Raw genomic sequence first — 27,122 nt, forward strand, 5'->3', positions numbered from 1 at the left:
TCGAAGGTTTGGTGGAAGAAAGATGCTAAATGCTGTCTTCCTAGCCACCTGTGTATACAAGGTCTTTGTCTATTCATATCTTTTCATCGGTAGTCTTAATTGTATCATCAATATTCTTGAAGACAAATGTATTACTGTGTTTCATCAGAAAGCATAAAACAGAAAAACACCTTTTTTATACCAGAGTCCAGTGAGGGTGAGATTGACATTAGAGCTGGGGGCTTCCAGTACCCTGCAGGCAGACTCCAATCTCCATGGAAACTGTCGCATAGGCCCTGCTGAAGACCTTATTAGGGGTAGAGAAAGCATGACTCAGAACAGCACAAACACCTGGGTGGATCCTGTTTGCTGTAGACAGCCCCCCCACCAAGGACGCATTCAGGCAAGACTCTGTGGATGCCATGGCTTTGAGACTTGTAAACATTTGACCATTTTTGAAAATATTTTCTCTCAAGATTTTTTCCCCACATGGGTTTTTATGAAAGTGTTTTTCTCTGTACATTATCTTTCCCATGCTTTCGGACTGGTATTTGTTTTAGTCCTTGAAGCTCTGTTGGAATTGTGCTCATCAGACGATGAGCACTACTTGGTTCTGACAGGTGGAGCTGCATAATGAGCCGAACAGGAAGCAGACAGTCTTCCATGCTTTGAACAAGGGATATCCTTCCTGCAACTTGGAGATTCCCCCCACTGCCTGCTGTGAAAGGAGGTACCTGAGGTGCCAAATGTTTACTTGGTGTCTGTACAGTTGTCATTAAATCAGTCTCATAATACTGATGTCAATATTGCTTACAAGAATATCCCCTGTAGGGTCCAAAAAGATCCCATATTAAATTGATATGTCCTTTAGGACAAGGGATAAGCTGTTTTTGCTTCCAAAAAAAAAACTTAATATCTTGATTTTCTCTTGGATTATGCCTAACCAACCAGGAAGCAAGTACACTCTGAACATTTCAGGAAAAGGAAGCCAGACATTTGTTAGCAGGCATCTTTTTCGAGTGCTGCTTTGGAAGGCAGTCTGCTTTGGAATTCAAAGAACAATGACAGACCACAACTGAGACAAGAGATTTGTTAACCATGATTTATATATTATTTTTTGTGTCTCCTCTTCCTTTTTTTGGCCATGATTATTTCTGCTGTATTTGTTGTCACCTCCTGCCTCCTTTTTAATTTTAGCCCAGGCCCCCAACATTGCAGATATAACTGCATCCCCTGCGTTCATTTGTTTCAATGTTTAGGCATTAGTGTGATGAAGACTGGATTCTTCCAAAGCTTAGACCCCGTTTCATGAAACACATTTTTGCCATCCAGTATGTTCAACATCAAACAAATTTACAAAGCTGACAAACAAGGGTATATTTTCAGTTTAATATTTACAATTTTTTACTACATACTGCTTGAGTTGAACCCAATGAGTAAAACAAATACATTGGTGATTTTTCTTGTATTACACAGGATTTCTTAATCACTTGATGACAGGTTTTTGTCCAAGCACGTTTTCATGCATTGGAAGGATTAGTGATAGTAACACTCATGGTACAGTTTTGGTTGTGACAGATATGGTTGTGGAATAGATAACATTTTCATTTACTGTATATCCAATATGTGGGACAACCAAAAAAAAAACATGAATTCACACTGGCCTAGGATGGGAGGATACAAGGGCTGAACCACTGCTGTGACCTACTCTGGAATATCAGACCGTTCTACCTCGAGTCATTAACATGCAAGAAGTTACCCTTAGGAAAACAACAGAACAACACAAAACAGTGACCTTGCTATCAGGGTTTTGCTTTCCACAACCTTTAAAAGAAAGAAAGCAAATACAGTACGATGAAGTTTTGTCATATTAACTCTGCAAATACAGCTTGACTGATACATTGGCTAACATTCAGCATCCACCAAAACAAAAGGATTTATCAATAGGAAAGGTGACAACCCTCACACGCTATCCATACTGTAGGCCAAAAGATCATAAGTGTGGCTGTCATGGTGCCATGAACACAAAGTAATCATTCAAACAAATGTGAATGCAAACATAGGAATACTGACATACGGATGGCAATGACTTTTTTCCACCACAGTAATAACAATGGTATTCTATACACATAGCATACTTTATATGACAATATTTATATATACACATAGGCGTATATATTACTATTTTTCCAAGGATTTACCTTATATTAAGTTCAACAACTTCAACCATTTTTGGAAATTTTGGCAAATACATTTGATGAAGGTTCCATTTTTTTCGCGATATGTTTGATTTTTTTTGTCATTGAAACGGACTACATTAAAGAGAAACTTCCACAGGTGAGGTTAATGAGCTATAGTATGGCACAATGCCATGGCTTGGACTTGACATTTGGCAGAGAAAAAATAAAATCAAACATCAAATTAGAAAAATAATTTGTAAGAGATAAAATCATGTAAAAAAAGAAAATAAATTAAGAATATTTATTCCTTTTTTTCCTTTTTGTTTTTTAAAAAGTGCACAAAACGAGTGTGCATCATTGTGCTGTGGATGCCGGTAAGAAATATGGTACTACAAACCTCTCCTCAAAAACCCTACATGACCTACTGACCTGCCACGTGTGCTAAAATACTGTAAAGCTGAACTACTGGAGACTACCAAAATATGTGTAGGATTGTACAATGGTGCATGGAGCTTTAATCAGCTGATACATTTACAGAGGATGTATGTGTTTATGCATATAAATATAAATATACATCAAAATTAAATGCACGGATGGTGTTGCAGTCGTGTGAGATCACTGATTTTTTTTTTTTTTTTCCAAAGGTTAGATTACATTTTGCTATTAAGTCTGTCTAAAAGCGGCACTCCCTCCTGGCTGCCACATCTCTCCTGTTTGAGCTTTTGAAGCCTGGTAAAACTAATGTGAAAGAAAGTATCTCTTGGTGGCTGCTCGGATAAGCTACAGCTTCATGCATTTGGAGACAGCTGTGGCCTGACCACGCTCCAGCTTGTTTGCAATTGCTACAGATTTTTTTTGTCCTTCTTGATCAGTCACATGAAGGTGAGGCTAAAGCCTATGTACAGATTTATTCTTTTGGATCCTTCAATGCCACTTGAAATAGGTGTCGGTTTTCAGTGTGACAGAGAGGCAAGTCCTTCAGCTCAAAGCCCTTTCACTTCCTCACCGTAGAAAAAGCGCAAAATGTGCATCTTCTTGTTGCTTTTTTTCTTCCTCTCTAGTGAGAGCTCAGGAAAGTACGATGGATCTGCATTGCTGATGTGCAAAGTATAAGAACAAAAACATGGAGAAGGAAAGGATCATTGCACCCTGTACATTTCTTGTGTCTTCTTCGCTCAGTGCTCACTCTGGACATGACCGCTCCCGCTCTACTGCAAGTAGCGGTAAACTTTGAAGCAGTGGTTTCCAGAGTCTGCTACCACCACGTGACCGTCTGAGGTCAAGGCCAGGCCCTGGGGACCATACAGCGGATCTGCTGAGGTGTTGATGTAGGACAGGAAGGAGCCTGAGCTGTCGAACACCTGGAAGACACCCCAAATAATACCCTGTTATCAGAGCGAGCACAACACAACGGGTCACAACAGCAGATTGAAAGTACAGTGTGATACATGCTTGTACGTATGACAATGCTGAGCAGTTCACTGCGGCAGGTCTGAGCTGATCATATTTCTTTATATAGTGTTTTTATTTTATTTTTTATTTAACCTTTATTTCACCAGGTTTGTCCCGTTGAGATTAAAATCTGTTTTACAAGAGAGACCTGGCCAAGAAAAGCAGCACACCAAGTTTCAGACAAAACAAAAATTACGTAAGCATTAAAAATACACAAAAAGACAAAGGACAAGTAGAAAGTGCAAAGTGCTACAAGTGCAAAAGCAATCAACTTTCAGCTAAAAACATTTGCAATTCCCAATAGACTTTGTTTCCCAACTCTTAACAATAGCTTTAAATTCACTGAGCGTGACCAAGTCCTGAAGTTTTAACTCTTTTTGCAGGCTATTCCAGGCAGAAGGTGCAGAATACATGAAAACCTTCTTGCCAAACTCGGTACGAACTTTAGGAACAGCCAAAGGCAAAGGCAGTGTGTGGACTGCAAGGGAAATGGATACTTGACCTAGCTTCTCAGCAAGCACATACCATAGCCAAGCACTATTTCACCATTGAACATGGTCGGGATAAAAGTGAAAATAAGGAAGAATGTTTTTTGTTTGAATGTAAATTTGAATGTTTAAAATATGGCTTCAGTGACTGATTACTGTGTGATTCTGAACATATGGCAGAGACTTACAGTCCCCCCATTGTCGACCGTCTGTTGGTGCACCATGTAGACCCTTACCTGTATTCTGCTGTTTCCCCAATCTGCCACAATGATGTTCCCATTGGCATCAACTGCAACCCCAGTAGGGGCATTAAACTGGCCGTTTCCCTCTCCGTGAGAGCCGAATTTGAAAAGGAACTCCCCATCAGCATTGTAGACCTGAGAAGATGAAGCAGATGCATAGTCTACTGTCCCATATCCCGAGAAAGCCACTGGATATGCCATGTCCTCTTTAGTCAACTCATTTATTCATACAGGGCCAGACATTATTTTAATAGTAACATGGAATATTAGTTTAAAGTTTAAATAAAGTTTACCAGTACTAATTGGAACTTCTCATGAAAGCAAAAAGATATCCAAGTATATAAATGGGTAATGTTCAAAAACAAGGATGAAAATCTATAAATAAAACTTTAACAATTTTTAGCCTAAATGGTCAGCCTTACCTTGACAGAATGATTGTGAAAGTCGGTCACCACAATTTCATTCTTGTTATTTACAGCAACAAAGTGTGGGCCTTGAGTCACAGCAGGGGAAAGGGTGGAGAAAGACAGAGAGAGACAGAGAGAGGGGGTGGGGGATAAGGACAGAGAGAGCAAATTCATTGTGACATCATATGGTCTGAGAGGAAGTGGTGTCTGAATCAACTTCCCCTCATTGAACCATTTCAATTCCTTTCCAAGGTGAATGGTTGTAAGTAACGTATGTAACTATTTAATCTACTTTTTCCCCTCCAAAGGTTTCTTGTTTTAGTATAAATTATTCTACAGAATTCTACAGCAATTTCAGTGCTGCACTGAAATTAAGACATTGATTAGATTTTATCAATTTAGCTTCGTTCCCTTCATTTTTGTACCTGGGAGCTAAAATTAAAGATCACACAATCACTGCCTCTAATACATTGTAAATACCTTAATGATTACAATAATTTAGAATTATTGAATTAATTAAAGCTGTTTCAGATGTGTCCTTATACTTACAGTGAGTGGTCTAATGAACTAAGGGGTGATGCACAGGCTTATCCATAATTCTTTCCAGCATAATAGAGGAAAGAATGTCATTTAGGAATTGAATTTACAGATGTACGCACACAATACTTACTGAACACAGGGCCAGATTTACTAAGTTTTTGCTCCAGTGCAAAGTTTGCACCACTTTTTTCTAAAAGGAATAAAAACAAAAACAAAGATAAAGTCAGAAACGAAAGACCAACACCAAAAAAGGGCCTCAATGATGGGGAAATCCTTCCATCAGAAACTGCAGCAGAGGATAAGCATTTGCAGCATCCTCATTGGTCAGCGTTCAGCCAGTCACATTCAGCCTGTTTGTATACCTTCACCATTAATCAAGGCTGGTGCCTTCCATGCATGGCACCATCACTCCTAAAGACTGAAGACTACTGGAAGGGCTGATAACTGGCAACAGAGGAGATAGATTAGGCTTTCTGCGAGCCAGCCAAACAAGGCCAGGCAGAGAAGGAGGGAGAGATGGACAAAGAAGGGAGTGAAAGAAAACAAAAGAAACAACTACAGAGACTGAGAGGGAACTTTAGGCTCCGGCCTAGTCAAAATCTTCATCCATCTGGTGTCTGCACAATAATGCGAGAGACACTGACAGAAGGCAGCTAGCTTTTCTCTTTATTACACTTGGAAAAGAACTAGTAGTTCTACTTCAGACACCTGGTGATCAAACAGGTATTTCCGAGTTCTACTTTAGTCAGGGCCTGAAGGTGGGTCTAGATCTTAAGCTCAGAAGGGGAGAAATTGAAGGGTTTACAGATGGCAACAAAGGAAATAATGCAATGCCAATGAAAATTAGACATAAAATGAATAAATGAATATAAAAACGGCTGACACGTTTGTGAATGAATGAACAGAACAGAACAGCCACAGAAGACCAGACGACAGGTGGACAGTTTCAAGCTTTTCAACACTGGTACTCAAGCCTTGGTAAATCTGGCCCATCACTCCTGTTTTATGACATGAGGAGGCACTTTGCATGGTTACATTCATAAGCTGTGTCATTTAAGATGGCCATTAATGGAAAAAACTAATAATACTGTTATTAATGTTTATATATTTCAGTGCCAATTTTTTTCCTGCCAAATTGGGATGCACTAGTAATTTCTGAAGTTGATTTTTTTTTTTTTTTTTTTATCCCAGAGCCATTCAGATTAAAAAAGTAATTATAAAAGCGCTGGTGGAAATGGAAGTAATTCCACTGTCTTAGATGGAATATAAAGATTCTGCCGTTCTAACCATAAGATAAACTTTCTCCATCTGATCTTTTTCACTTTTTAATACTTATCTTTAAGTTAGAGTTTGTTACATGGAGTTCAATGTTAAGGCTCAGAATTGCAAGGTAAGCAAGCCGGCAAGCTGGTGATAGTCCCACGCTGGGTGCAAACCATCTTCAGTTACAAGCTCTCTTAAACAGTCACATGCAGGCAGCTCAGTTTACTGTGTGTCCCCCCTAAAATGGAAAGCAGCAGTGGTCGCTGTCTTTTGGTGCCCAAAGACCTGAAGAGCGTCTTCTGTTCCTCATGAAACCCCGAGGCCTGCAGCCATCACCTCTGTACCTGCAAATTGCCTGTCGGAGGTCCCCCTGGCTCCAAACTTTGTCACCAGCTTCCCGTTGGACTGGAAGATGAAGACGCAGCAGGCCTTGTTGTCGACGGCGATGATGTGGCCGTTACGGTCCACGGCCACGCCTTTTGGGCCCATGAGACGGCCCGCGCCGATTTTATTCTGAAAATGAAGGATGTTTGCCAATGGCATTCAATTCCACAGCTCAGAGATTCTCTGAAGATATGTCACAGTGGTTTCCACTACTAATCCTAGCTCTCACCTTGAACTTCCCATCAGAGGAGAAGATGCTGACCCATCTGTTGTCATAGTCGGCCACGATGATGTCTCCATTCATGTCAACAGTGACACCTGTGGGACGCTGGAGCTGCCCAGGAGAACGACCTCTGACCCCAAACCTTAGCTTGAACTGGCCGTCATTGGAGAACACCTTCAAAAAGACCAGGTAAAAAACTATCAATGTGACTGAAAATTTGTACAGGAACATTGTCGGAGATATGAGTCAGAGCAATATGAGATATGCCAAGGGAGAGATTGCAGTGTGCATTATCACAAGAACTCAGGAGGTACAAACAGCTCAATTATGATCTCATCAGGTATAAAAAAACAACAAATGTGATTTATTGTTGATCTCAAAGAAACTGAAAATCATTTCAATTAAATCAGCTGTGGTTTTTAAAACACTACAGAAATTAGACGACAGAAAATTCTACAATAATTTATAGTCATTTAGTACATTTGTAAATTAAAATTCTCTTTCAGATTTACAGTCAGTATCCATTTCCTGGGTATTGGAGAGTAATGAGAGAGTCTGCTCAAATAAAATAGCCCTAGGGACTGCTGAGATTTAGGTAATGCACCTGCCCTGCAGAATGTGCTGACCTGTATACACTGGTTGTTGCTGTCTGCCACCACAACCCTGCCATTGCTGGAGGCAGAGATGCCCTGCAGGTTGGTAAACTCTCCTTTCTCCCGCCCTCGAGTACCTGAGGAACACAGTGGAACAGGAGATGACATGAGGTTAAATTATCAATAACTGACACTTTCGGGTAAATGACCAACCATTTAGCTCCGGTAAGCTCCTTCATATAGATTCATGAAAGAGAAAAAAGGCACTATCTAAAAGGAGTCCATTGTTCTACATCAGGCAGGTGCACACAGCTGGACTCACCCACTCTATAGATGAGCTCATCCTCAATGGGGTTCTCCTTCTTCTTGCTGGTGCTGTACATGCTGGAGGGCCGGCGCACGGCCTTCTGCCGCACGTGCCCCCCGCCCCCGCTGGGCGACTTCACCCTCCGCTTGACGTCGTCGGGTGACTGCGGCACGTCGGAGGGCTTGATGGCGCGCAATCGGAAGGGGCTGCCGCGCACGGGCTGGTCGTACAGCAGCAGCGAGAAGGAGAACTCGCCCTCGGAGCGCAGCGTGTAGCCCACCTCGTACGTGCCGTTCTTGTTGTCCACCACCTCCGCCTCGGTGCAGCCGCCATCGGCAGCCACGATCTCGGCCCGCAGCACGGCGTTGCCCGTCCGCACCAGCTCGCCGTCCTTGTCCTTGGTGGTGACGGTGACGGAGGTGTGCTGGCCCACCAGCGCGTGCCTCAGGCCCTCGCCCGTGGCCACGCTGGTGTGGCCCACGGCGCTGGTGGTCAGCAGCACGCCCAGGTTCTGGATGGAGCGGCGCAGGCCCTCCGTCTCCACCAGGCAGTCCAGGTGGGCGTTCTCATGCGGCTGCTCGGGGAAGTCGTGGCGGGCCAGGGCGCTGACCCGCTCGCTCATCTGCTTCTGCACCAGCAGGACCTCGGTGGCGCTGCCGTGGTTCAGAGCCTGCTCCGTGAAGCTGCAGCTGCTCTGAATGTGCTCCTTCCCCTGCAGAAGGGAGGCCAGCTGGGCCTGCAGAACCTGGGGGCCAGTCAGAGTCTCACAGTTTTACACCCAAAACACAGGCCAAAACCACAGCAGGTCAGCTGCAGCCAAATACTGTGACATCTGCTCTACTTATTTCCAAACCACACCTTTAAAAAGCAACTACAGCAGTACGATGAATGTAAAATACAATGGGTTTGTTTGGATCTACTGACCTTGTATTTGGAGCTACCAAGCTTGTATGTGTCTTACAAGGTCAACTGACTGAGTGCCACTTAGAGGATGCTGGGAGAAAGTGAAGGATGCTGGAAGACAGGAGGAACAGGACTGACCTTCTGCTTCGCGCTACAGATGTTTTCCAGGTCACTGATAAGCGCGCTCTTGCGCAGGTGCAGAGCCCTCTCCAGTTCTTCGAAGGTGTTGCTGATCTCACTCACTGCCTCATTCTTGCGCTCTGTTAGCTGCCTGGATATCTCGTTCACCAGCTCGATGGCTGCTGTGAGCTGAGGAAGCCTGACGGTACGACAGAGAAGGGGGTCAAAGTGCAAAACACAGCTAGATGAGAGGACAGGTTCAGTCAAAACCCTGACCAATGTATGAATCAAAAACTATAAACTTGCAAATGTGACATTCGCAGATTCAAACATTTTAAATTTTAATTATGGATTCACATCTACATTAATTTTATAGTCATGTCAAGCTGCCAATCTTCTTTCAATGCTTGTAAATGTACATATCCACTAACAAATTTACGTTGCACAATCTCACAACCTAAACACTCCACCTAATGGGCCCAGTTTGGAGCTGTTATTAATGTGAGAGACTGTACCTGTTGCGAATTGCATCCAGCTGGTTCTTCAATGCTGCCTTGTGCTGCTCCAGGACGTCTCGTAGAGGGACAGTCACATGCTCCCGGTGCTCCCCCTCTGTGCAATCTAGACACATCGCTGTCTCACACGACTCGCAGTAAAACTCCATCACCTGTAGATGGGGCCATAGTGCAAGCCAGGGTGAAATTAAAACTGTGCATTAAGGTCAACCAGGGGAGACGGATATACTGTTAAATCACTAGTATGGGGCGAAGGAATCATGTATTACTTTTTTCTTTTTTTGCATTCACGCCTCCCTACCTGTCACTGCATTGGTAAGCTAAAAGCAGGACATGAAGTCGCTGTGGTCTTTGGCCTACCATTCTTACTGGTCTAGAGCATTAGGGGTCTTGCTACTCTTAGTGGTCAGGGCAGATCTGAGATTATATTGCTTCTGATGGTCCCTAATGTCAGGACAGGGGCTTACCTTGCCCTCGTGGTTGGGGCATGACAGGGGCTTGCCAGCAGCAGCAGCACTGACAGACTCCAGGACGCTGCAGGCCTCAGGGCGCGAACACTCGGGGTCCCGCTGGAGCACCTCCATCAGGTTTGTGATGAAGAAGTTGTTCTGCAGGGCGGCCACACCCTTCTCGGGCAAGATGGAGGTCTGCCGACACACGGGGCAAGACAGTGTCAAAGACTGGGGAGGAATGTAGTTCTGTAGACACCTGCAGAGAGAAAGGGAAAGGGAGGAAAAAGAGAGAGAGAGGGACAGAGAGAGAGAGAAAGAGAGAGATGGGTGAACTGGCACATATCAAGGGCTCTCCTACCTAGTAGTTTTCTTCTGATTCCAGCATTTCACTGTGTCTCTGAGTATGCTTAAGTGTCCTTACCTTTAAAATTATATACATTGTGATTGGACAGTCAGTATCCAACCACTTTAGTCTCCATATCAAGCCATGCCCTTTCCTCCCTTGCAATATTCATAAAATACTGTACTCTAAAATTTTCATATTTCTCCACACAGGCAAACTCTTGCAAAAGCTGTGCCGACAGTATGTAAAGTAAATGATGAAAGGGCCAGAAAAGTCAGTCGGCTGTCATTAGGCATTCTGTGCTGAGATGGGAAATGGCTCTTAATGCAGAACGCATGTATGTTTGTTGTGGAAGCATTTCAGACGGCACGATGCGGGCATTGAGGGCAGTCGTCAATTAACCGAGCTGAGCCGAGCCGAGCATATAAAAGGGCCTGCCCGTGAGTGATGCACGCATTCCTGTTCTATGAGAGAATCGGAGCGTTGGAAATAGCTGCAGGCTGTGGACAGCATTGTGCCGTCAACAATGCGCTTACCGACGCTCTGGATAGCTCGCGGGCGACGTCATCCGTGGCCAGGGGCGCATCTGCCAAACGCCATGCAGCATTTTTTTTTGTAGGTGAGAGCATTGGTGCCATCAGTTTTGTCCCCACACAGTGAACTACATTTAAGCTCCCTCTCTTATTGCCCTCCATGCCATGTCTGTGCACCCCTCAAAGAGCACCTAATTTGGACTCCATCATAACACTCTGATAGTCCTTCGGCTTAGATCATTTTCTTAGAATAAGGAGATAAGGAGTTAGCTCCTTGTTGCTTTCTCTGTAACCAAAGAAAACCCCATTTATAGTGTTGCAGTCTGAAATGCCAGATGACAGTTTGGGTTTGACATGGTGCAGATGCTTTTTAACAGTGAAAGTGTGAGGGAGCTTATCCAGTGCATCCAGGCCATGTGTTGCATTCCAGGTGGGATCGGAGTTGGGGCGCATAGTGGTCACTACTGATCCTGCCCATGGCAAGTGCTGAGGGCTAACTTGAAGGACTGTGGTGGCAGATCCAGGACCTACCTTTCGCAGAAGGTGTGTAAGCAGGGCAAGACTTTGGGGTTGTGGTAGTGGTCCAGACAGATGCTACAGACCAGGAACTGCTTGTCTATCTGCCGCACCACCGGGCTGGTGCTGCCGGTCTCGCGCTTGGCCATGGTGACAGACATTCACGGAGGAAGCCAGGGGCGCGGACACCGGTTAACCTGCCGAAAACAAGGGGGGAGACAATCCTGGTCACCTCTCTGCAACAGGGCATCGTCTCTGTACCCTAAAACCAGGCTGGTGTGACACTCTTCAACAGAACCAGAGAGTCATCTGTGAATGCTAGTACGATCAGACAATGTGTTACTGATGAGTTACTTTACGATAAGACCCAGCAACATCCTCATCACAAAAACAGCCTTTGTTCCCTGATATAAAATACATCAACAATCACAGTATCTTAATGTAAAGTAACACACATGACATGCATAAGATTATGAAGTACTATATTTGCAACAGAGCTCAGTTAATTTCTCACTTGGTGAAACATTTCTTGATTGATTGAACCATTCAATCAACCCACTATGTATTTAACAAATCAAGCATGAAACGCAAGTATAAAATGCATCAACAGAATATATATTTGGAAACGGAGCCAAAGCACAAATATCAAGAAGATTATCTAGCTGCCAGTCTAGCTATCATGATTCACTCTGTAATTTGACATTATTTATTCACACTCAGTCAATTTTACTGCCTTAATCATGTATTGCCTATAAAAAATGACACTCTCTGCGCAGTTTAACATCTCTGAGTTTGATTTATGTTCTAATCAACAGAAAAGATGTAATAAACCATGTAAGAGGCATTGTAATATGACAATAAATGTCAGCCACAATGGTGACTTTTTTTGTTGTTGTTGTTGTTCAGGGAGGAAACCAGGTGAAACCGCAGGCCAAGGCACCACTGCTTTCATGTGGCTCAAGAGTGTAAGTAAGGACATGTGAAGGTAAACATGTTATAGTATAGGGGGGGGGGGGGGGTGATTTTCTCAGCAAACGTTTACGGAAATAAACTTCTGTGAAAGAGCAGGCAGGCAGCTGAGACTGGCTCAGGGCCCGGAACCTCTCCACTATCTCGCATTCCTGCCTCTCTGATGTAATTGTATTTAACAGGGCCCAGGATGGGGTCTTTTTCCCTGCTTGTAAGTAGATCGTAGGAACCTGTAGCAACCCGTGGTATAAGGACCACAGCGTGAATGCTTGGGTTTCCTCCCAGAATCTCGGGGGAGATTGCCAGGGAAGGTGACCTGATCCTGGTGTAAGGAATGACACCTGACACCGATGCTCATGATCCCATCGTATCCAATCAACCACACTGTGGGGGAAAGAGTACCAAACTGCAGAAAACTAGTTCTGAGGTCTTCATCTTCCACACAATAATCATGAGAGAAATGGTCTAAAATGCTTGGCTACAGTCAACTCCAGAAAGATTCACTAAGCAGGCCAGTCAACACTGAGAGAGGTGGTAGCAAAAATGTGTTGCTGGGTAGTTTTCATCCTCATTAATTATTGAGACACAGACACATTTAAGGTTTTGTCTACTGTGAAAATATATATTAAAAAATGGCACGTGGTAGATGGATACAGTTAAAGCATTTTTATAAATAAATAAAAAGTAAAACAATAAAGTTGTAAAATAATACATGTGGCATTATTGGGGTGTACAGCATTACAATAATACTTTGCAAAGGTGAGTCAAGAGCAGATGTATTATTTGCACAAATGACACAATTGCACGCATCTGTACATCTGACATATTCGTGTCAGTTGTGGCAAAGATCCCATCAAAATCTGCCTGTGACACCATCCTACTGACACCAATAACAAGATGTCATGACATGACGTTTTGACATACACTTTCATGGCACACTTTCTCCTCTGTATCTGTTCTGCAGACATCTTTAATCTTAAGTAGCACACATTTGACACATTATTTATTATTGTGGCTGGATATGTATTGAAGCATTTTAGCAGTCAATCAATAATTCATCTTTACACATACTGAAGTTTTTCTCCTCTTCTTCTGCATATTGCTGGCGGAATTACACAGCACCTCTGAGGTGCGCTTGACATGTGATCCGCAGAATTGAGAGCGCTCTCTGTTGACGATATTAATTTCCCTCAATCGGTGCATGTTCCCCCAGGTCTGCCAATGATCTTACAGGTCAGTCTAAAAAAAGAAGAGCACTCGAGTGCCAGTGCTTCTTCTAAAACACTCTCGTGCTCCAAGTCACTCAGAGCCGAGAGAGAGAGAGAGAGACAACACTCCCGGTTGGGTGCAATCGGGACCCACGGCACGTGCAGCCAGCTGTGGCAAGACCTTTATTTTTAGGTCGTGACGGATGAAAAGAGAGCGTATAGCAGAGACGCCTTCAGGCTGCTGTCTTCATCCCGTGGTACAATCTCAACATATAGGATCGCGTGCACATTCACAACTGGATTTAAAGTAGGCCAGAATCTAGGCAGACAGAATCCACAAATAGATAACTCTATTGTGTCCAAACAGCCCTTCGAGCGGAAAGGACTGCATAGCCCACAGGGGCAAGGCGTGAGGCTTTCTCTGCAATACAACACTTCACACGAAAAAAAAAACAGAATGGCGTGTTCATGTCACAAGATCCTCCTCTCTCTCTTATTCTCCCTCCCTGTCTCTCTCTCTCTCTCTCTCTCTTCACTCCCAAATCCCAGAGCTCACTTGTGCACCAGCAACAGAAGCAGAGAATCACGTGGTCATGCGCTCGCTGGTCGTGACTCATCAAGCTTGTCTCTGCAGATGTCAGTCAGCTTGCCTGGCTGCCACTCCTGCCACACGTCTGTCGTACATCTAGGCAGTGAACCTCGCCCGTGCCTCCCAGTGGGCCTCGCCCGTGCCTCCCAAAGTCTGACGGGCACCTGCTCGAGCTTTCACCTGTCCTGTGCAGCACCTGCTCCTGAGACCACGCTTCCCCACGCTCTCATTATAGGGGAGGCACATGTACAACGGCACCTCCCACTTTCACATCCGTCCAGGTTCAAACATGTCACACAAGCTGCTCTATGCAACTCAAATCCGTTTCATTGTTTAATTCAGGCGCCTTCAGTTATCAAGAAACGATACATGGCTGGCTCTGGATAAATCTGTGCATAATGAATGAACGAATGACTGAAATAATGAAAGATGTGCACTATATTGATTAAAGGAAATTTCAATGTCTCTGTGCAGTCTGTATGATCGCTCCTTGTGAAACTGGTGCGGTGAGATGTGCTCCGTGGAAATGACAAATGACTGCAAGTTGTGCAGGAGTCATCTCAGATGGAACTGCATGTATGTGCCTGGATTCCCCTGCCCTCTGAGAAGCACTTACATATAGCGTAAAGACTCTTTGGCCAGAAAAAAACAGCATCCCACAGCAATGGCTAGGCCTGATACATGTTGCATGGGTACCAGACCCTTCTCCAAGGAGGGTACCAAGTAAGCAACCACAGGGTCAACCACAGCTTCATTTCTGATTGTGCGATAGACTGGGAATAAATATCTCAACTCTGACAGAAGTGGATGCAGACGACACTATAAAGAAGGGAGATATTAAAACATTAGTATCCTGGTATGGTGTTATCCTGAATAGTCTCAAAAACGGGAGGGGACAAATACACCAATGTGTTTTATGTTGTTTCTCTGCATTGGCTGTCTCAAAATAAGGGGAATGACTAAGAGGTTGGATTTGCGAACTCAGTTTGAACTCATGTTGATGACTGTTAACTCCAGCATGAATATTGCCATACAGGTTTTTTTTTTTAATGAGTCTATTTGCCTGGATCAGTTAAACCCCAAGGTGTAGAATGTTCCTGAGAAACACACAATATCAGGAAACAATCATATGAGGTACTATAAGGAAACGATGAATATCATACAGGGAGTACAGTCTGGTAGACTGTACTCCCTGTACAGTCTACCAGACTGTACAGGGACTGGAAGATATGGTTAAATAGATCATGTACTAATCTTTAGAACAGCAGAATTTCAAAAGAGACTGGTGTCTACGTATGTATAATTTTGTAGATATAGAGGCTGTGTTCCAAAATATTCTCATGTATTGAGGTCCAACTCTTCTATCCAAGTTACTATTATTATTATTATCGTTGCTGTTGTTATTTCTCTGTATTTCTATAAGTTCTGGCAAAATCTGTGTGATAGTTTTTGTACTGTTTGATGTTTTTATTTCACGACAATTTCATGTTTCAATTTTCATTGCTGTAATTTTATTTATTTATTGTGTTCTTACCTACCAATACAATAAAACAAATGTGCACAAAAAAAGAGTCAGAGAGACTCATGGAAAGAAGGAAACAGCCTTTTTGAAACTGAATGGATTGCTTTTTACAAATGCGGGTTACAGAATATGAACCCTTCTGTGAAATTTCCAGAGAAGAGCACAGACTGTACACAACATACATAATTTTCCTAATCAGTGGAAATGACTGAGCTTGTTCTAAAGAAAAGCCTGATAAAACACAATACAGAGATTGTTTGCAGTGGAAGTCACATACACGGGCAAGGACCCACAAAGAACACAAAGAGTGCTTATTCAGTCCTCTTGCCATTTGCGATAAATTAGCTTGGTTTATTTGTACACTTATTTCCCAAATTCATCTGCTTGCTGAAAGTACAGATACGGAGCCGCGGGGTCACGCCATAGTGACCCAGACCATGCACCAGATTAAGTTAATTTCATGAACACAGTAGACAAATGTATTTTCTCAGGGTTCAAACAACTCGCCAAGCACCACAGCCAGCTCCACATCTTCCCTTTCTGTCTCACGCTTACACACTTCCCTCCCTCATCTTTAACTTTAAAGTAAGGTTTCACTTCACAGTGAAACCTTAGCAGCAAAACAATGCTCTTTGATGGTTTAGGGTAAAACTGCAGTAAGTGTCATACCTTTTCACCTCCCTCCCACTCTCTCTGCCCCTCTCTCCGCCTCTCTGTCTTGAAAAGTCAGCCTAAGAGAACAGCTGGATAATCTGTGGCTTGACATTGCAGCCACCACTAGCTCTGCTGAGCTCTGAGCACTGACAAGGAGAAGAGGAAGCCTTAAACGGCACTCCCAAAATCCTCCCCTCAAAGTTCCACCCTGCCGAAGCCCATGCCAGACTGTCTGTCTACAAAGGGGTGAAAAAGAGCAAAAATTAGCCCCTCTCAACCTCTGATCAGCAAAGAGGCAGCCGTCTCTGAGAGAGGAGCCTTAACAATGACATTCCTCCCTGTTTCAGTCAATGCCCAGCACTCACTTGCACACATAAACACACCCACACACACGCAGTAACACATACAGCAGTCACACACACAGCAGTCACACGAGAGCTGAAAGCAGAGCATTCAAACTCAGCGCTAGACAGCGGCAGAAGAAAGCAGGCACTTACGGTGCAGAGAGAGTTTGAGATCCTTCAGGCAGCCCCCATTGTTGCTTCCAGCCCAGGGATTACAGGGCCCAGTGACTAAGAAACTACAGATTCCTTTTGCTACCAATGCCTCTCAATCGTATGCTCCAACCTCCCCCCCCCCATTCCCACCCCTTCCCCTTTTTGTCTTCCTCCGCCCCTCTTCCGTCTCACACACACACACACACAGACACGCGCGCTCTGAATGGGAACAGCTGAGCAGTGACGTCAGGGGGCAGCAGGATGAAACCAAGGCTGTAGGCCACGCCCCTCACCCCTGTCTTCTAATGTAAGACCTAATCCTGCCACTCCCATAGCTCCTCCTACCTGCTGCGACCCAATTGGCTTGGAGAAGAACCTGCTTAAAACATGGATTGCCTCAGTGGCCAACAATTCATGCTGACATATAGGGTGGGGTGGGGGCAGAGAGAAGGGAGAGACAGAGAGAGGGCTTGAGAGAAGGAAACAAGAGAGAAAGAGGGTGATCTTACATCACAAGCAGATATCCTCCTGCCTCCTTAGTGTTTAGCATATTTTGGTATTTGCAATATGTTCTTTATGCCTATAATAATATTACATTACATTACTGTTATTTAGCAGACTCTCTTATCCAGAGCGACATACATGGGTTTCAATTTTAACATGTTATCTGTTTATACAGCTGGATATTTACTGAGCAACTTTTTGGTTGCAATCCCTGCTCCTTACCATTATGCCACACCGGTGCTCCACTATAATGATACTACTAGTACTACTAGTACTACTACTACTACTAATAATAATAACAATAATAACAATAATCATCATCATCATCGTCATCATCGTCATCAACAACAACATACTGGACATACACAAAGTCATGTTGGACTTCCCATAAGGTGATTTTGTGATGACATTAAATGAAAAACTTTTCTTGGCAGATAAGGAATAAAAGGAAGTGAGTGCAGTGGGCAGAGAGGAAGTATGGTGAAGAGGCGGGCCAGTACGGTGGTGAGAGGCCTGCAGAACCTGACATGCCTCACTGGACAACCCAGGAAATATGTGGGTTGACTAGTCCAGGACCAAGATAGAACATGACCCTGCATACCAGCCGAGAGGACAGTCAGAGAACAGGAGCCTTCAGAGGAACATAGAAAAGGGCACATAATTCTGAAGTACAATGGTTAACGTTGCTTTACAAACTGATCAGGTGAGAGGTCAGATGTGGGGGAAATATTGTTCCTGAATGTCCTTTATTTGGGATGTGGATCACTTTTTGCAATCAATGCTTTGACTGTCATCAGGTGAATCTGATCTTTAATAAATTAAGACACATGTCAAAATCTTCACCCATGTTTCACATCCCTGCTCTACAGCTTGAAAGCTCTTGCGTGTCTTTAGCAGAATCCCCTGGCACCAACTATTGGCGGACAGATCATTGAAGCTACTGGATTCCTACCCTTGCAGGGTAAAAATGGGCAAGTAACACAACAGACATTGCACAAAAGCTGCATTGGTATCCTCACACATTTCTGTGGATGAGTATCTGTCTTGGGCAGAATAGACACTTCCCTTGTTAAACACAGTTGATATAGGTAGTTATACACCCGTCATATAAACTGTATCTGAATCACAGACAGATTTGTATGTCCTGGTGTGGGTTGATTGTATGTCTGTTTTATTGCTTGTCTTTTTATTGCATATCTGTTTACTGCTTGTTTTGTTCATAGAGATAAATAATGCCAACTCTAATAAAATTTAGAATTTAAGCTCTCCAGCATCATACAGCATTTGCATATGTACAATGTTTATACTTTCAAAATATCACACAAAATTTTTTCTTGTATAAAAATTTAATATTAAAGTAACAAATCAGATTTAAATTATATATGAAGTATGTTTTCTTAATTACATTTTAATGTATATATGCACATGTATTCCCTTTATGAAATAGAGCTTAGGTTTGCACGACATGGCCCTCGATCTATATAACATTCGTCATCAGATTCTACTCCAGCTCTGATTGGAGTAATGACCTTCCTTAAGACATGACTCCCCGCCCCTCCCCTGCCATCCATCTGGACCAACCAAAGAAAGTACACATCCAAACAGCAACTGTCACGTCCAATCAGAGTCAACCCAACCTCTCAGAATCAAAACCCATAAATGCAATGGGATCAAGCTGCTGTTTGACATGTCATGAAATGGCCTCGTTCAGTACGGGAGCAAGGACAGGGCTGTTTAGCTTTATTTGCTCTGTCTAATAAAACAAACCACTGATTTCAGTGCTTCTACACTTCTTGGGTCATAATCACCATCTCAGAACATTTTTTCCCCAAGTGGTGATATCATTCCGCAATTTAGCAGAGAATAGCTATGGTCAATAACTGCAGTGAAATGTGCTGACTGCCACAGAATGGAGTAATCTGATTTAATCCATTTCAGATTAATGCTTCATGTTTTGCTACACTTCTTCCATATATCCAATGTGACAGGAAATTATGCATGGTTTTGGCACAAAGACAAGTGATGACATAAGTGCTTGAGAACAAGTTGGAACATCAGGATGTTATAAAATACTCAAGGCTAATATGATATCATTTTCTTTCTGGACAATTCCAACTGAGGGTGAAAACCAGAGAATCCCTCAGCGCATTCGGCTGAAAACAATCAGAACGAGACACGCCTTTTACAATAGGCAGTTGACGCCAAACTCGCCAAAGACACTGTCCACGTGATTTGGCGGCAGTGTCATATCAAAAAATTTCTGCCTGCACGGCTGGTTTTAATCCGACTGTAGCATGGCCTTAGATTACAGGAATCTGCAGTTAATCTGCGAGATTGACTCTCACTGCTCTCGCTCCTGCACCATCCGGTGAGCGCCAATCCCTTGCGCAACCTACGGACTGCTCAGGCCATCGTCAGGCAGCGGTCCCAGGCCCGTTCACTTGTGCAGCGGTGCTGTTTTTATGTCAACTAGTCTCAACTAACATTTCTGGCACAAAGAAGCAAATGGTATATCTCTGTCCCATGGTTGGGAATGCTTTCCAGGCCATAGTGAGGATGTAACATCTACAATGTCGTTCCCACAGCTGTAACATCCCAGCACTGAACGACGCTTGTGGTGAACATGCCGGGGAAGAGTAAAACCCGTACTCTCTGTGTTGTATCTTCATGATTCATGAGGCTTATTGCGTAACAGACTCGGAGCCCTGAGGCATGTTTGATTTTTGATTTGCCTAGGTTTGACATGGTGGAGAATCAGCTGCTCTAGTCCCGGTCATCAGAGCACAGCACGGCTTCTCTTCCGCTTCGGGTGTCCGGCACGGGAATCAGCTGTGTGGCTGGAGGGGTTGTGGGGGGTGGACTGCGCTGCATGGGGACACACTCTGGCTGAGGCCAACGGCCGATGACGGCACCGGAAGTCTACAGAAAGTGACCGCTTTGAAATTACAGTGTCATTGATAGGGAGTTACAGCGCTGAAAGGTTTAGATTTTACTCTCTGTGAGTGATATTTACACAGCTGGAATTTGGGGAAACTTTAAATTGGGAAAAGTACCTGGCTGGAGGCCATGAGAACAGGGTTCTCACCATGTCCCCCAGGTCCAGGGTGGAGTGACCACACCTTCGCCCTGTTTTACTGGGAGAGAGGGTTAGGAACATGCAGCTTGTCCTGAGAACGTGCAGTGTTCTGGACAACCTTGTTCCTTGTTCCTTGTCTGCGGCAGGTGGCAAGCTTACCAGGTGGATCATTAAATGAAAAGGTTTGATGACCTTTAAGAACTCTGAATTTGCTATGAAATTGTTTGCAGTGTTTTTAAAACGTGAGCATCTCTTTCCATTTTACTGCACCGCACATGGATCCTTGTCCTCAAGGCTTCCGCTTGTCTCGTTATGTATCTCGATCTCGTTATGCAACACAGAGTCACAGCGATGGGCGAGAGGACTCGCTGCGGAGAGCTGGCAACATGACAGGAGCGGAGGGGGGCGGGGGGGGGGGGGGGTGACTGCAGGGCAAAGCAGAAACGGAGAAAGAGAGGAAAGCAGAGAGGACATGATGGAAAGAGACACAGAAGGAGAGGAAGAATCACACAGAGGGGCATTCTTCCTCCTGTGCAGGTGGGCCCCGTCAAGGTGTTTTCTGCCTGATCAAATTAACGAGCACGTCTGCTGATTTGTCCACCCTTCTGGTCATTAGCCAGTTTTAATGAGCTTTAACAAGTTCTGTCGACTGAGCCACAGACACAAAGGTGGGTGAATTTTTGAGACGGATGAGTGAGAGATTAGGGGGACTCTGGACGTTCAGATTCGTTCAGGATGAACATAGATAACCTTACAGGAGGGGACGCATCATCTTCATCGACCACATCCAAGCACATTCATTTCCCTCTCAATATCCATGCAGACCTTCTTCAGCGGCCAGACACAAATTATTGGCCTTTGTACAATGGGAGTCAACAGCCCTCATTTAGTGCTCATTATACCACTAGGCCCATCAATCATAAATAAAAGTAATTGAGAGGAATTCGATCAGAGGCTAACGCCTATCCTCACTGTGGGGGCCTTTTCTCCCCTCTGTTCATGAGGACCTGCCCGGTCATCAGTGCGACGTGGTACACATGGCCTCATGCCCTGACTGCAGAGACACACGCTCCTGGTCTGCATGTTCACGTGTGTGTGTGTGTGTATGCGTGAGCACGCGTGTGTGCTTCTCATTCTAATTGGGCCTCATTGTGACGGCGGACCTTGCACAGTAAAGCAGTTCCACATATCTCGAGAATCCCTCGCAACCCTGACAGTATTCCCGCAGGAGGTGCACGTGTTTCAGGGGAAGGGAGATGGACTGCAAATAATCTGATCCCATAAACACGCATGGGGGAATAAACCTGGGGAAAAACAGAAACAGCAACAGAGAGAAAAATGTAGGCCTTCACATTGACCCAAAATGGACGCCTCGTCAGTATGCTCAGTCCTGAATGTGTCCATGTGGCGTCAGTTACAGTTAATGTCAGTGTGGCGTGTGTCACACAAAGGTGCATGATGTGCAAAAATTATGCCCAAGCCCACCCCTAATGCTAGAGGACATACATCATATGTTATTTAGGTCTGCCCTACTTTTTGAGAGAGGGGAACTAAATAGCTTAGCATCTTCCTGGTCAGACACCTGAAAGTAAGAGAAACAGGAAAAAACCAAAACTGAAACTCACATTAAGACTAGTAACCTAACCTTCAAAAACGACACGATCATGCCTTAACACCAAGGTCTGCGTGTGTGTGGCTCTGTGTGTTGTGCATTGTATGTAGATGTTGTGTCATCACTTGTCAGATGGCATTTCTCTTGTGTCACTGAAATGTGCATTACGCAGAGGCTCAGTTGGGATTTAGCTGTTTTTTTTTTTTTACATCACCCAAAGCCGAGTGCACTCTTTGTTACGCAAGAGGCCTGCTTTTCCCGCTCTTTGCGCACATTGGTCCCGGGCACACGGCCCTGCATGTGCTGGAGACAATCCATCTCGCATGACACTTTGCTGTCTTTGCTGGGGGGAAAAAGATCATCTGGGCGTGTAACATGTAACTTCCCATCTGAGCTTCAAATAGGCCGCACATTAGCTTTTACACAGCAGAGATCCCTCTAGGTGATTCCCAAATCTGGACATGCCCCTGCCTCCTTTGACGACAAGTTTTACCACATCCTTTTTTTATGCGTACACTTATCTTTCAGCCAGCAGTCCTAAGGTAAGTGGCGACTTTCAGATTAAATTCCCCTTCCCCTTAATTCACTGGTTGAAGATTAAGACTTAACTTTGAGAGCGGATCGGGCCAAAGGTTCCCCTGAATCTCGCGAAAAGGAAGCACTGTGCTGCCGAATGAGAGCTTCTGGGGAGAGAGGCTGAAGCCACTTCACACAAATTAACAGCAGCGCTACAGTGGTGCTGGGGAATTTCATCACCCTGTAGCCAGCCTCAGACAGCACCAGTTCTTACAGAGGAAGGCAAGCAGCTGTGTCCCCTGCTTGTCTCTCTCTACCTGCTCAGCTCAGAGCAGGGACGTGCTGCAGCGTGTCTCCAGACAGAGGGCCTCCCCTGTAGGGGGAGAGATTGCCTTTCACACGGGGCTCACTGGACCACCCCTGGTGTACCCCATCCTGCTCCGGTTGGGAGATCGTGCCCCTCACCGCCCGTTCGCCTTCAGCGAAGCGAAGACTAACAAAACGCCGGGAGCGAAGGCGATGTGACGCCTCGGCAGGGATAAAGCCGAGCCCCGTGTGACAACCACACACATTTCTGTGCGGAAAAGCGCATTTCTGAGAAAAGAGGAGGCTGAAATGCGGTTAGTCAAGGTGAATTGAGCACATTCACACACGCGCACACACACTCACACACAGGCCACCGCAGAAGCTGTTTTTTTTTTTTTCCAATATTGGAAAAGGGTTCCTTTTCCTTTCTTGGTCTTTTCTCGTAGGTTGACAGGCTGGGAGAATTTCATTTGCCAACCTGCGAATAATTACAGTCAAACTCCAGGAGATCCCTGGTGATGACGCAGAGCAATAAAAACCACTGCAACTGCAGAGGCGTGCAACAGCATTAGAATACACCGCACGGAGGAGAGGGAGTGTGGAGGGGAGGGGGGATGAAGATGGAGTGTGTGATATTCAGTGTGTGTGTGTGTGTATGTGTGTGTATGTATGTGTGTGCATGCCTGTGTGTGTATCTGTCTGTCTCTGACAGAGACTGAGCAACTGAGTGATAGAACATATGTGTGTGAGAGACTGTGTCAGGCTGTGTGACAGAGAGAGAAACTGTTAAAGCACACCCAGTGTTCCGAGTCATGACAAATGGCTTTGCTTAGCTCACCCAGCTAATCTGCTTGTGCGGATCTATGTGCAGGACACACACCACAGTCCGCACGCCCTTCTGCAGCACTCTGGAAAGGTCACAATGTCTCCGAGAGCCAGCAACAGCCCTGCTCCTGCCATCTCAACAAAGCGGCTGATAATTGCAGCGTCGCACACAGGCATGACACATGTTTATGGATCCCTGGGAGATTGATGACTCTGCCATGGCTGCCTGCCAGCTCCCTCTCATGTATGGAAATAAGCAGCATTATCCCCACTTTTGCCCAGAGGCCAAACAGGACAACAAATGAGAAACAAGTCATGTAAAATATACACAATGCTAACATTTACCCCCCCAACTCTGTGCTTTTAAACCAGCATAAATGGCGCAAACAAATAGGAAGACAATATCCTTTCTGAAGATATGAGTGTCAGAATTGAATTTGTATCTATTTAGCTGTGATCAAGGGTGGCGCATTCATGTTTAATTTGGTAGATATTGGGCAAGATTCTATTCCGTAGTATTCATTTAAGGCAAAGATCTAGACAACTGTAGGGCTGAAAGCACTTCCTAGGAATCTCTCAATTAAATGATATGAGTCAAAACAGTTCCAAAAGTCACAGAAGGGTTTTCTATTGAAAACAGCAGCAGTATTGCTGCTTCTGAATGAAGCCATTTGATGAATCAAGTTGTACAAGTGCAACCTTTTGAGAGCTCCTCAACAGGCTCTGAGTCACCATCGCTAAATCATCCCTGGGAGAGCCGTACCTGTTCAGTCATCTCACAGCAAAAAAAAAAAAAGGAGGGAAACCAAACAGGAGAAACTGTTTCCATAAGCTGACAGCTGAGGATGACCGCCTCCTGTGACTTTGCCTCATGTTCTGATTGAAAATCCACGTGCCCACTGAGGAACCAAGAGCTGCTGATGTTCCCAGCATGTGACACCATAGGAACTTTATCAGAGTGTGAGGAATATGAGGTAACCGAAGACTGTCATGTTTCGCCGCGGGATCAGAAACATCTAGGCAGCATAAATTTTACAGCTCCACTGTCTGCTTGTAGTAATTTCACTTCTCTTTTCCTCAGAGAGAGACAAATGATTTCAACAGTAACGCAATCAAACAGCATGAGTAAGCATGTTCCCCGGTCAATCAGAGGCTCACTGTTTGTCTGCTACCACACAGACACAGCCAATGAAAAAAAAGATGGAAATCTGAGGCCCAGGCAGGGCAGCTAAAGGTTAAATGCTAAAGGTTAAAAGCATCGTCTGGAGTCTCTGCATCTGCACTGTGAGCATAAGGCCAAGGCAGCAGCCAGCACTGTGTTCTGTGAGACTCACCCAACAAAGCCTAATGAGGAAAGAAAAGAAGACCATTTTAAAAAGACGACTTAGCACAGCACTTGATCCAGTACTAACTGGGGAATAGTCAAACACTGGACTGTGACTCTAGTGAAATTGTGTATAGTCCTTTTTCTCCCTGACAGATACCGAGATTCATAAAGTTATGAATAAATAGTATGTATATTGCATGCACCAATATGAATTTAAAAGCCAGTCGCGGAGGGTGCAGTGTCGAATGCATATCATGGGGACAGCCATCTGCAGTGGCACACATCTAAGACCTTATCGGCACTTGCAGAGAGCAGAGATCATAAAGACCCAGCAAGCTCATTTCGCCACTGTCAGGGGCAAGATTTACACCCCACCTCTGACTCCGTGGTGAAACAGTCCTGTCAGCACTCAGGGCATCTCACAGCCAAAGGTGCAAATAGGGTGCCCTGTCAACAGCAAAAGTGTTAAATGTGCTCCTGTAGGATTCTGGCTGGAGACAGCGCAGGGCATACATAAAACACACAGTCCCATCCTATTCTTGTCTCTGCTCTGCAGTGCGGGCTTAGGGTGAGAGGGGTTTTAGTGAGGCCCTGCCCTCTGTGACACCTCAGCACTCTCTGGCACAGGGGGTCAATAAGGCCCCCAGCAACCACAAAGTGCTTCCCTGACGCCACCCTGCACACCATTTAAGCTCTGTCAGACCTGAGGTCGGCCGGCGGCATCAGCCAGCCAAAGGAGCACGTGCAGGTCCTGTTAGCGGAACACGTGCTACACAGAGAGTGTGGGGTTTTGAAGGTGAAGTTCGCTATTCTTCTCTCCTTTGTTGTGGTGGCATTCTTCTCATGCCAGCCGGACATTCCATCCCTGGTGGTCCTGCCCCCCCGCTTCCCACCCAGAGATGGAGTGTTACCTCTCTCCACACAAACTTGCCCCAGGTCTGCTGGAGACACACACAAAACTATCCAACAGGACAGCTCAGGAATCTACAGGAGGGTCATTAAGCCTAAGACACCATTGTCAGGGAAGCACCAGTTAAGAGCATTTGTGGAATATGGCTCTTTTCTATTAATTATAGGATATATTTACCCTGTTCCTTATGGGAGCCCACATTGTGGGGGCTGTCTAGATGGATGGCCTAACTAATCTCCTGTCCTTTGGAAAAGCCAAAGTCCATTATCAGGCCAAACATGCTAGAAATTTCCCCAACTGTACTTCTTGTGGTGTGGCCTACAGCACAGACCACTGCTGGCTCCGGTCCCCATGGTCACCTCCCTCTTGTGGTGCAGCTGTTCTCTTCAGATAGGAGAACCGTGGGCTGAGATTTGACCGCTTCATTTTTAAAAGGAACTCGAAAGCACAGGAAGGCTTTATTATTTTTATCATTCTTTGTGTTTTCTTCTCACAGATACAAAGTGCAGTGTGAGCTGCAACAAGGAGAAATCATCTACTCTATTCCACACAACTGCCTCCAGCCTTCCACAGGAAGTCTCCAGCTCTTATCAGAAGAGATAAGTAGAGCTGCACAGCAATGGAGCTCAGTCCTGTTCCTTTTTAACTCTGCAGATCTGCCATGTCCCCTCACTGTGCAGGATGGAGGTATCCTAATGTCTGACAGAGACACAGTTTGTCAGTTGGAGGTGTACTCTGTTCAACTCCTGAATAGCATATAGCACCATAATAACAGCGTTATGAACCATTTGCAATCATTTAGTCCCAAAACATTATCTCCACTGCCTTCTCCTCCCACGGCAGTGCAGCTGCAGTGCTGAAAGTCACATTAGGGATGCAGAGTTGGCTTTTATTTGAGCAGTGCAGATGGTTTACCAAGCAGCTCCGTCAGCCCTGTTAAATCACACCCGCACCTCTGATTGGGACCCGGGCGGCAGGGCACACGGTCGCCTCTACTTGATGACCGCGCCACCCGCCTCACCTGCAGTCCCGCAACATGACCCGCGCAAATAGCAGGCAAAAGCCAAACATCTCCCCTCAGCCAAACAAGCTGCCCTCTGACACCTCACGTTTCACCACCCCTCCTTAGATAACACAACGCAAATGGCGACATGGGGACCTCCGCAC

The 27,122-nt window shown here is 44.9% G+C and overlaps 1 protein-coding gene across 4 annotated transcripts in view; it reads right to left on the reverse strand.

The window, feature by feature from the left end:
* Positions 1 to 2,435: 2,435 nt before the first annotated feature.
* The window catches only part of trim3b (tripartite motif containing 3b), a 33,058-nt gene continuing 8,371 nt past the window's right edge, over positions 2,436 to 27,122 (reverse strand). For 2 of the 4 annotated variants that reach the window (XM_036524733.1, XM_036524731.1), the window contains 12 exons: positions 11,456 to 11,637; positions 10,064 to 10,304; positions 9,597 to 9,748; positions 9,100 to 9,280; positions 8,074 to 8,803; positions 7,785 to 7,888; positions 7,165 to 7,332; positions 6,896 to 7,064; positions 5,419 to 5,478; positions 4,764 to 4,834; positions 4,336 to 4,476; positions 2,436 to 3,520 (listed from right to left, as the gene is read on the reverse strand). In XM_036524733.1, coding sequence (XP_036380626.1) covers positions 3,368 to 3,520; positions 4,336 to 4,476; positions 4,764 to 4,834; positions 5,419 to 5,478; positions 6,896 to 7,064; positions 7,165 to 7,332; positions 7,785 to 7,888; positions 8,074 to 8,803; positions 9,100 to 9,280; positions 9,597 to 9,748; positions 10,064 to 10,304; positions 11,456 to 11,601 — 2,316 coding nt within the window. In that variant the 5' untranslated portion in view covers positions 11,602 to 11,637 and the 3' untranslated portion in view covers positions 2,436 to 3,367. Of the gene's footprint in view, positions 3,521 to 4,335; positions 4,477 to 4,763; positions 4,835 to 5,418; positions 5,479 to 6,895; positions 7,065 to 7,164; positions 7,333 to 7,784; positions 7,889 to 8,073; positions 8,804 to 9,099; positions 9,281 to 9,596; positions 9,749 to 10,063; positions 10,305 to 11,455; positions 11,638 to 16,879; positions 16,952 to 27,122 lie in introns of those variants that run through there. The other 2 variants (XM_036524732.1, XM_036524734.1) reach the window with 2 other exon arrangements.

Source organism: Megalops cyprinoides, chromosome 3, assembly GCF_013368585.1.
Source record: "Megalops cyprinoides isolate fMegCyp1 chromosome 3, fMegCyp1.pri, whole genome shotgun sequence".
Taxonomy (NCBI): Eukaryota; Metazoa; Chordata; class Actinopteri; order Elopiformes; family Megalopidae; genus Megalops; species Megalops cyprinoides.